Source organism: Cebus imitator, unplaced genomic scaffold (assembly GCF_001604975.1).
Source record: "Cebus imitator isolate Cc_AM_T3 unplaced genomic scaffold, Cebus_imitator-1.0 Scaffold75, whole genome shotgun sequence".
Lineage (NCBI taxonomy): Eukaryota > Metazoa > Chordata > Mammalia > Primates > Cebidae > Cebus > Cebus imitator.
In genome coordinates this window covers 5,740,149-5,751,817 of record NW_016107390.1, presented here as the reverse complement: position 1 = coordinate 5,751,817, position 11,669 = coordinate 5,740,149, and the positions used below count along the sequence as shown (strand labels likewise).

General features: G+C 38.5%; 1 protein-coding gene across 1 annotated transcript in view; it reads left to right on the top strand.

Annotated features, from left to right (window-relative positions):
- WDR64 (WD repeat domain 64) overlaps positions 1-11,669 on the top strand; it is a 147,655-nt gene that overhangs the window by 59,838 nt on the left and 76,148 nt on the right. Inside the window, exon 10 of the mRNA XM_017532117.2 lies at positions 3,620-3,759. Within this exon, the coding sequence (XP_017387606.1) occupies positions 3,620-3,759 (140 nt within the window). The remainder of the gene's footprint in view (positions 1-3,619; positions 3,760-11,669) is intronic.

Below are 11,669 nucleotides of genomic sequence, written 5' to 3'. Positions count from 1 at the left end.
TTTTGAGATGGAGTTTTGCTCTTGTTGCATGATCTTGGCTGACTGCAATCTTTGCCTCCTGGGTTCAAGCGATTCTCCTGTCTCAGCCTCCCAAGTATCTGGTATCACAGGCATGCACCACCATGCCCAGCTAATTTTGTATTTTTAGTAGAGATGAGGTTTCTCCATGTTGGTCAGGTTGGTCTCAAACTCCCGACCTCAGGTGATGCGCCCACCTCGGCCTCCCAAAGTGCTGAGATTACAAGCATAAGCCACTGCATCCAGCCCTTTGCCCACTTTTTAAGGGGTAGTTTTTCTCTTGTAAATTTGTTTAAGTTCCTTATAGACTCTGGATATTAGATCTTTGTCAGATGGATAAATTGCAAAATTTTTCTCCCATTCTGTAGGTTGTCTGTTCACTCTGATGATAGTTTCTTTTGCTGTGCAGAAGCTCTTTAGTTTAATTAGATCCCATTTGTCAATTTTTGCTTTTATTGCTATTGCCTTTGGCATTTTCATCATGAAATCTTTGCTTGTGTCCTGTGTCCTGAATGGTATTGCCTAGATTTTCTTCTAGGGCTTTTATAGTTTTGCGGTTTACATTGAAGTCTTTAATCCATCTTGAATTAATTTTTGTATAAGGTGTAAGGAAAGGGTCCAGTTTCAATTTTCTGCATGTGGCTAGCCAGTTCTCCCAGCACCATTTATTAAATAATCCTTTCCCCATTGCTTGTATTGGTCAGGTTTGTCGACAATCAGCTAGTTGTAGGTGTGTGGTTTTATTTCTGAGATCTCTATTCTGTTCCATTGGTCTATGTGTCTGTTTTCATACCAGTACCATGCTCTTTGGGTTACTGGAGCCTTGTAGTATAGTTTGAAGTGGGGTAGCTTGACGCCATCAGCTTTGTTCTTTTTGCTTAGGATTGTCTTTGCTATTTGGGCTCTTTTTTGGTTCCACTTAAATTTTAAAATAGTTTCTTCTAATTCTGTGAAGAATGTAAAATGACTATTTTGAATTTTAGACTTTTTATAAGTAAATTATGACTGTTAATAAGAGGTTATATATAAATTATAACAGGTTATAATGCTTTTATACAACCTTTTTCTCTTTGGTAATATGTAGGTCTTTGGTAATATGTAGGTCTTTGGTAATATGTAAGGTCTTTGGTAATATGTAAGGTGCTTAGGAATGCATTGTTGTATTATAACTCAGTTCCATATTCCGAGATGTACAAATCACATTCAAATAATTAAATTAAATCATTTGATTAAAATTATTTAATCTCTGGGAGTTAGTTTCTGTCTTTTGTGAGATAAGAAAATTGGATTATGCGACTTCTAGGATCCCAATTTGAAGTTATTTGCTGTTTTTATGACTCAGTTTCCAGGATGACATTTAAAGAATTATTTGTGAATTAGAAAATTTAATATCTTAAAAAATATTCTGTATTTTGTAAACGATTACAGTTTTTATTCTTTTTGTAAACACAATTAGATTACAGCTAAGCATTTGTTCAAGTAATGCTGGCTGCCGTAATAAAATAACCCCCAAAATGTGAATGGGTCAGACACAATGAAAATGTAAAGTTTAAAATCAGCTCTCAGAATTCACTTAGAACTCAGTAACCTGACCACACCTAACTGCAAAGGAGTCTGGAAATGTGTGCCCAGGAAGACAGGATGTGGGTTTGGTGAACAGGTAGCCAGTTTCTTCATAAAACTCTGTGTGTCTGTGTCTGTGTGTGTTCATGGTTCAATTTTTATTTTTAGTGCTATCAAAATCCCAATAGATCATGGCTAAAGGATATAGTCAAACAATTTACAGAAGAAGATACAATTAACAGATATATTTGGGAAAAAATAACCAACGGCATTAACTATCATAAAATGTAATTAAAAATAAGGTATTGCTTTAGACCTATTAACATAGCAAATATTTTAGGTCATGACAATATTCATGTGCTGGCCAGAATTTAATGAAACTGACGGAATATATAATTGATGGCCTTGGGATTTGGTACAACCATTTTGGAAAGTAAGCTAGCAATATGTTTAAAAGTGATAAAATGTTTATAGCCTTTAACATAGTGATATCACAAGTGGGACTTTATCCTCAGTAAATAATCCAAAAGGAAAAAAAGACCACAGAAGTACAATAACTATTCATTGCAGTATTGTTGAATAAGATTTAAAAAAAAACTAGAATTAGTGGACGAATCAATAAACAAGAAGTTGGCCGGGCGCGGTGGCTCACGCCTGTAATCCCAGCACTTTGGGAGGCCGAGGCGGGTGGATCACAAGGTCAAGAGATCGAGACCATCCTGGTCAACATGGTGAAACCCCGTCTCTACTAAAAATACAAAACATTAGCTGGGCATGGTGGCGCGTGCCTGTAATCCCAGCTACTCGGGAGGCTGAGGCAGGAGAATTGCCTGAACCCAGGAGGCGGAGGTTGCGGTGAGCCGAGATCGCGCCATTGCACTCCAGCCTGGGTAACAAGAGTGAAACTCCGTCTCAAAAATAAATAAATAAATAAATAAACAAGAAGTTAAGAAATTGTGAAATAGGCCAGGTGCGATGGCTGGAGCCTGTAATCCTAGCACTTTGGGAGGTGAGGCTGGCGGATCACAAGGTCAGGTGTTCAAGACCATCCTGGCTAACAAAGTGAAACCCCGTCTCTACTAAAAATACAAAAAATTAGCTGGGCATGGTGGCACAAGCCTGTAGTCCCAGCTACTGAAGAGGCTGGGGCAGGAGACTCACTTGAATTCAGGAGGTGGAGGCTGCAGTGAGCCTAGAGCACACTACTGCACTCCAGCCTGGCAATAGAGTAAGATTCCATCTCAAAAAAAAAAAAAGAAAGAAATTGTGAAATAGTAACTAAAAGAATAATTATGCAGGCATGAGCCCATGGTCTGAATATAGAAAAGTAGTGGGTATAAACATGTATCCAGAAATATATGTAATTTATATTTTTAAAAAGTTAACAGTGATTTCCTACAGGGAGTTAAATTAGAGATTATAGAGGAAAAGACATTTTTAATAAAAATTATACCCTTCTATAATGTTTAAATCTTTTACCATGAACCCATATGATTTTAATAATTAAAAAATCATATTTATTCTATGATAGTAACTACATATAAATTATATATGCCTATGAATACTTGCTAGAAGGGAAGATGAAAAAATGACAACAGTTGATTTGTTACAATGGTGGAGATTAAGTGCAGTTTTCCTCTTTCCTTGCTTGCTTTTATTATTATAATGTTTGCATAATTTAAGAATGTGAAAACAAAAGAACAGCTGCCTTAAATATTTTGGGAAGTAAATAGAGTATAAATAATGCAGTAATGCATGACAGTATAGGAAAGGATTGAATCAAGAAAAGAACTCATAAAATATTTATGAGAATTCACATTTGTATATGTAAATACAGTCTTTACAAAACAGCCTTGACAAGAAGCAACAGATCCAAACCAAGGCCAGCCCCTTAGCACATCAATCACAGAATTCATCCTGCCAGAAACAGACTGTGATTTGCTGTTAGAAGAAAGATAAGGGTATGATACATTGAGAGATACATTTGAAGCTTTGACCACCTGAGAAAACAAAGAATCTTTCCTGTCCTCCTTTCCAGGTGATGATAAAGTCATCCGGTTGTGGCACCCCAATATCAGCACCAAGCCAGTGGGGAAGCTCGTGGGACACATGTTTAGTATCACTGAGATCGTAACCAATGAGAAAGATCAACATGTCGTCAGCCTTTCCTCTGCAAAGGTAACAAAAAGAAAATAACAAAACAAAGCTAGTTTTTCCTTAAAATTATCTGTTGGAAGGCATAGGGAATATACAATTTTTGACTGCAATAGGTGATAGTCACTGAATCATTGAGAAAAATATTGTCAGTATGGGAAAGGAATGATAGACCAGTGTTCTCTGTTTCTATTGACTATACATAAGAAAGAACATGTTTAAAAATAAGTGCACAAATAAAACAATATTGAAAAGATAGCAAATATTTTCCCTAAAAGTAAAACACAAGCAGCCTTTCAATAGATAGGAACATCAGAAAAAAATGAGGATTTCTGTTATTGTTGCTGTTTCTAAACAGTGTTTGAAATGTTCTAACCAATGTAATAAAACAAAAAAAAGAGTTAAAAATATTAAACATTAGGAGACTGAATTATATTTGCAAATAATGTGATTGTCTGCTTGAAAAAAATCAATAAAATCAAGTTTCAGTGTAGGAATAGATAAATTCAATAAAGTGGCTAATTGCAATAGCAACTTAAAAATAAAATTAAAAAATAAATTTCTAAAAAATAAAAATAATAAATTTCTATATAAGAACAATAACTAGTAAGGAAAAAAGTCAAAGAGATAGCATTCACAAGAGTAAAAAATATGAAATACCTAGGAATAAACTTGTTAAGCAATATTCACTACGAACATTAAGGTAACTATGAAGTTTTACTGAGGTACTTTTGTTTCACGAATAAAGGGACATACTATGTTCCTACATGGAAATATTGTACTGTGAAAGATAGTCTCCATCAGATAAACCGATTTATTTATTGCTAGTCAGAATTATTTAAGTATGAGCTTGCCAAGTTTAAAGTTAATGTAAAAATACGGGCATATACGAATGTCCTAGAAACTTTGGGAGATATAATTGTGAGATGGCACTTTCCTTGTCCAATATTAGAGCTTATCATAAAGCTAAGATAAATAGAGCAGCAGTGAATGCAGAAAGAATCACATCTATGAAGCAAAGAGGAAAATGCAGGAATTAGTTCATGTGTCTGTGGGCATTTTGCATAGGGCAGAAGTAACATTTCAAATATGTAAGCAAAGGATGGTTTGTTCAATACGTGTTGGGAAAACTGATCAGCTATAAAGAAAGAAAGATGTAATCAGATCATCATTTGGCAATATACACCACAATACATTACATATGAATTCGAGATTTTAATTTTAAAATACAAAACCATAGAAATTCTACATTTCCAGAAGAAAATATAGGTGAATAGTCTTACAACTTTAGGGTAATTCCTAAGCATAGCACCTATGGCTAAAGGGAAAATAAGTATGACTACATAAACATTCAAACTTTCTGTAAATTATAATAGCTATCATTTGTCAAGTGCTTAAGTGCCAGGTGCTGTGCCAAGTATTTGACATAGGCAACTCATTGATGTTAACAACAACCTAATAAAGTAATTATCCCCATTTTATGGACATAAAGGAAAATGAAATCCCAGTCACTTACACAAGGTCACAGAGCTATCTAATGCTGAAGTGTGGTCAATCCCATATTTGCCTCTTCCTCAGCCTGCCTCCCTATGCTCATAAACAAAGCAGACGGCGGAGCAGGGGGGCAAAAATACAATTTAAAAAATCAAGAAATTGCAATAATATCCTTGAACAAATATCAAAAATATTTAGCAAATCAGTAGCGGAAAGAAAGAGGAGCGAAGGGCAAAGGTTTAAGAACACAGACAGGTTTATGTACTGCTGGGTGGAAATGAAAATGACAAAAACTTCCTGAGCATTTATTCTAATAAAATAACCAGAGGAGTACACGGAGATCTGTATAAAAGGATGCTCATTGCACCATTGCTTATATTGATTTCAGAAGGAAAAAAGGACATAAAGAAAATAGGGAAGAAGCAAGAAATACAGAAAGAAAATGAAAGAGGGAAGGGAAAGAAAAAAACTCGGACACTGTCCCTCTTTGCCCCACGTACCCCACCCTCACGCCTCCCTCCCCACATACACCCTCTACCCGACACAAAACCCTTCAATGGAAGGAATCGGGACCTCCAAGGCCCAGTCGTTCTCTCCATGCTCACGGAACTGTGTGAATCTCCCTGGACCCCCGTGCTTGCCATGTGCAACCACAAGGGAAAGAGTCTAAGGATCTTCGAGCGGTTCCTCCCAAGCTAGAGAGGAAAATGTACCCTGCTCCTGACCCCTCCAGCTCATAGCTGAGGACATGACCTCACCTGCAGGCCTCCTCAGCAGGCCAGCAGCCCTCACCTGCCAATATGGCAGCCACAAATTCTTAAAATAAGGCTAGTCCAAATTGAGGTCTGCTGTGAGTGTAAAATACACAAGACTCCAAAGATTCAGTATCTGCTCCCCTGCAAAAAAAACCCTCAATTTTTTGAGACAGGATCTTGCTCTGTCACCCAGGCTGCAGTACAGTGGCGTGGTGTGGTGGGGTGTACTACAGCCTCAGGCTCTCTGCTGCCTTGACCTACCTGGCTCCAGGGATCCTCCCACCTCAGCCTCCCCAGTAGCTGGGTCTACAGGCAGAGGCCACCATACCAAGCATTTTTTTTTTTTTTTTGGCAGGGTTTCCCTTTGTTACCCAGGCTGGAGTGCAGTGGTACAATGACGGGTCACTGCAGCCTTGACCTCCTGGGCTCAAGAAATCTGCCTGCCTTGGCCTCCCAAAGTCCTGGGATTACAGGTGTGAGCCATGGTGCCTGGCCTATTTTTTTTTTTTGTAGAGAAGATGGGGGTCTCTCTATGTTGCTAATTTTTAAATTTTTGATAGAGATGGGGTCTTGCTATGTTGCCTGAACTCCTAAGCTCAAGTGATCTTCCTGCCTCAAAGTGTTGGTATAGGCCTGAGCCATGGCACTGGGTCAATTGCTTTTATATTGATTATATATTGAAGTGATAATGATTTGGCTATATAGGGTTAAATAAAATACATTGACAAAATTGTTTTTTAAAAAAAGAGTAAGGGGCTGCACGTAATGGTCAGCTTGTAATCCTAGCACTTTAGGAGGTCAAGGCGGGAGGATTACTTGAGCCCAGGAGTTTGAGACCAGCCTGGGAAACATAGTGTAACACCATCTTTAAAAGAAAAAAGATTATGATAATGGCTGCATAACTATTTAAATTGACTAAAACGCACAGAAACTTACACTAAAAATGGGTGAGTTTTAAGGTAAATATTGCAGTTGAAAAAGAGTGATAGGGTGATGCACCCATAAAGTAAAATTCAAGAGAAAAGAAATAGTTTGATTCAGTAAATTATGTCATATCCTTCTGTCACACAGACATTCAACATTATGTAAATGAATAGTGATATGAAAATATCTAAATAATATGATATATAAAATAAAATAATATGTAAGTAATCAATTTTAAAACATATATTTGTCTATCCTATATTAATGGAGATGATTAACAGCAAGATGTTTTAGTGAGGTTGACAAGATTGTGGACAGACGTGGATGGATTTTTTTCTTTTGTTTTGTCTTTTCATTTTTTTTGATAGTAAATGTACATTTTCCTTTGCAGTAAGGAAACTTTTTTTTAAGTAGTACTGGAAAGACAGTAAAGGTTTTGAGACACTAAATCTAAAAACATGTTATGATTGAGACCTGGAGTCTCCTACAGATAATTTAAAGAAAAGTAAGACATCTTTCTAGCAAAAGTTGAAATTGAAATACCCTAGCTTGGCTCTGGTGAATACATTTTAAACAATCCTGCCAACTCCATTTTACCCCCTCTGAGCTATGTAGGGCATTCTGCGCCCTGACCCTGAACTGATATAAAAATGTTGATCACGCTTTGTTCTGGGTGGAGAGGGTTGAGTCCTAGCTGACTCTCGGACGCCGGCGTTAGAATGGGCTCTCAGCAAACTCAGAGCGGGCGGTTGTGTTTAAAACTCGCTCGGATATAACAAAATCACTCATGCTCAGAGATGAAGAGAAAGAAGAGATAACCTTTTGTATTTCTTTTAAATGTCATGGGTGTATTAAGATGAGACGCATTCATGCATCTCAATAGCTCCACTTGGGAAAATTACTTAATATCTTTCCACTTCGTTTCTTCACCTGTAAATGTAGGAATGTTTAGCCCAGAGGGCCACTATAAAGATGAAAGATGGTCATTCATTTAGTTATTTTGCAAATATTTATTTATTTCTTGTGTGTTAAATACTGTTCTGAGTTCTTTTTGTTTTTGAGTTGGAGTCTTGCTCTGCCGCCAGGCCGGAGTGCAGCGGCATGATCTCGGCTCACTACAATCTCCGCTTCCCGGGTTCAAGTGATTCTCCTGCCTCAGTCTCCCAAATAGCTGGGACTACAGGTGTGCACCACCACACCTAGCTAATTTTTGTATTTTTAGTAGAGCCGGGGTTTCATCATGTTGGCCAGGATGGTCTTGCTCTATTAACCTCGTGATCTGTCCACCATGGCCTCCCAAAGTGCTGGGATTTTACAGGCGTGAGCCACCAAGCCCAGCCCTGAGTTCCTAAGGACAAAATGTTGAACAAGGAGGACCAGGGCCGCTTACTGAGGAAGTTGACATGCTAGAGGAAGAGAGAGACAAACAAGTGAAGTATCAAATACACAAGGAAACAGTGCGATAAGTATGGTAAGAAAGAGAAAACGTGCGGCTGGGTACAATGGTTCGTGCCTGTAATCACAGCACTTTGGGAGGCTGAGACAGGAGGATTTCTTGAAGCCAGGAGTTCAAAAACAGCCTAAGCAAAATAGCAAGAATCTATCTCTACCAAAGAAGCAGAAGAAGCAGAAGCAGAAGCAGCAGAAGAAGGAGAAGAAGGAGGAGGAGGGGAAGGGGAAGAGGAAGAGGAAGGGGAAGAACAAGAGGAAGAAGGAGAAGGAGAAGAAAAAGAGGAGGAGGAGGAGGAGAAGAAGGGGAAGAGGAGAAATAGAAAACACAGTGGTTCAGTGTGATTGAATCACCTCTGAGGAGGTGACATAAAAGCCAAAGCTTGAATGACCAGGGGAACCAGCCCCATGAAGATCTAGGAAAAGGAAAAGGGCACTTTAGGCAGAAAGAAGAGCAAACCAGGCTGTAGCTCACACCTGTAATCCCAGCACTTTGAGAGGCCAGGTGGGTGGATTATTTGAGGTTAGAAGTTCGAGACCAGCCTGGCCAACACGGTGAAACCTGGTCTCTACTAAAAATATAAAAATTAGCCAGGCCTGGTGGTGCGTACCTGTAATCCCAGCTACTCAGGAGGCTGAGGCATGAGAATTGCTTGAACCTGGGAGGCAGAGGTTGCAGTAAGCTGAGATCATGACACTGCATGCCTGGGCAACAGAGTGAGACTCAGTCTCAAAAGAAAAAAAAAAAAAAAAGAAAAGAAAAGGAAAGAAAAGGAAACTAGGCACATACATGTTTTTGTTTTTTTTCTTATTGAAGCTATAGTACTATTTACAGAAAAGAGAACAGACAACATCCCTTCAAACTACTTCGTATAAATGAGTGTTCATCACAATAAGCAGAAAGCACATAAATCACCATGCATACAGTGTGCCAACTGCACGCCTTTTCCTAAGCTCTTCAAATAGCAAGATTTTCATGCGTTTTCTAATTTTGCAGTCCTTCCACCAGGATATTATTTTCTTCCCCAACTGCTAAAATTGTATGTCCAGTCATAGAGCCCAAGTATTGAACAGATATGCTACATCTATTGTACCTGAAGAAGAATTGACAAATGTTGAAAAATGCAGAGACAAATACCATCTTCACTTACTTTCATTTCATCAGCAAAACCAACAGGAGCAATGGTTGGGAACCTTCTCAAGCATAGCTCTGTTGACCGAAAGGCTGATTCTCTCTTTTTTTTTTCTGTGAAGAAGAGAAATTTACATACTTTAATGATTTTTTAACAGATTACAAATGAACATAAAACTTGCTATTTTTCATAAATTTTCACTTTGGAAGTGGTATGTAGAAACCTGAGAAAAGGCAGCTTGACTAGATTGTGGGTGTGCATATCTTCAAAGGCAGTTCTTTATCTTAAAAAAAAAATTCTGCCTACCTAAAACTGAATTTATTTTCTACGTCAAGTCTTCTCTTCCTTCCTTCTGATTTTTCTCTGTTAATGGTATCATTTGTTTCCCAGTGAGCCATGATCCAACTTCAAAGTCGCCTTTGATCCTTCTGTCTCGGTAAGCCTTACCGCTAGTCAGTTCTAAGTCTCTGAAAAGTGTCTTCCCTAAATTACCTCATTCCTCTTCCCAGAGTCATGGCCTTAGTTCAGACCCACCCACCAAGGGGCTCCCAGTTGCAGGTGGCCCATTAGGAAGCACCTTCAGTCTCTTCTCTCCCCAAGCCATCCAGATATTGTGCTGCCATGTTGATTCTCCTCTAACCCATTTATAAACTTGTCATTGCCTTCTCACATAGATTCAAAGGCCCCTCATAAATTACAAATAAAATTCAAATTATTTTTTTCTTGTTCTTAAGGCTCTCTAGGGTCTGGAACCAGAATACCTTTTTCAGCTTTGTTTGCCTTCAGAAATTCCAAGCCTTGCCAAATCCTTCTCCAAAGGCTTTCTGCATCCCTGTCTTTGTCTGAAACAATTCTCCCATTTCCAGCCATCCTGTCTATCCTTTAAGTGAAACATCATGCCATGCATAAAGCCTTCACTAAGACAAAAATGTAGTTTTTTTTTTCCTTCTGGTGAGAAATGTGTAAATTTGAAATAAACCTGGAGATAGAAAAATTAACCCTTTAAACTATTACTTTTAAGTTTTAAAAATTTGAAATCTTTCCTTGCTTTCAAATCTTTCCTTGTCTCTTGTGCTTTCTGTTTGTATGGGATTATTGTAAATGAGGTAAATTCAAAGATTTGTTTTTCTTGTTTTTTAGATAACTGGAAATATCCATGATTGAGAGTCTGGTTTCACTGCCTTCAGTATTTTACCCTCTTGTGTCTTCATTCTGCTCTTGAGACATTCCCTTTTGAGTCAACTGTCTGCAACATTCTTTCCATTTTTTTTTTTCAAATGGAGCCTCGTTCTGTCATCCAGCGTGGAGTGCAGTAAAGCGATCTCAGCTCACTGCAACCTCCGCCTCCTAGGTTCAAGCGATTCTCCTGCCTCAGCCTCCCAAGTAGGATTACAGGTGCGGGCCACCATGCTAGGCTAATTTTTGTATTTTTAGTAGAGACAGAGTTTCACCATATTGGTCAGGCTGGTCTCGAACTCCTGACCTCATGATCTGCCCACCTCAGCCTCCCAAAGTGCTGGGATTACAAGCGTGAGCCACCGCACCCGGCCTTGCAACATTCTTTAGAGTAAGATTTTTTTGTTTCAAAATTTCCTGAGTGACTGTAGGAAAAATTTGGGAGGAAGACATAGTATGTATTAGGAAACTTATGTGAGTGGCCAACTGGGAAGAAAAACTAAAAACTAAGAAAAAGGAGTGAGGGCACATGCTTTGGAATTCAGTTCTCAACTTGTAATACTTTCTGCTTATGTGCAGGACTTGCTTTTTCTTTAGTTTGTCACCCAGGACAGCTCCTTGACAACCTTCAAAGGAAGACCTTGTGGATGTTTCTGAGTCAAGGGAGAAACACACCTCAAAGAGCAGGAAGCAGTCCCTACATGAGGCTTCCTTTTGAGCGTGGCTATCACACTTACATAACCAGGAGCTCTTAGCTATGATTGCATATTTGCTTCAGATGAGGCCGGCTGTTTGTGATTTTTGCCCTTTGGGACTCTTGCCTTTGTGATTTTTATTGTGTTTCGGAGTGTCTTTATTTCATCCTCCAGACTTTCTCTAGACACCTCTACCAGCTTTCAGACCCCTTGTACACACACATACACATATTCACTACAGCCTCCCTAGGGTAAGTATCTGGGTATTCTATTGACATTAACCTTTTTTTTTTTTTTTTTTTTTTTTT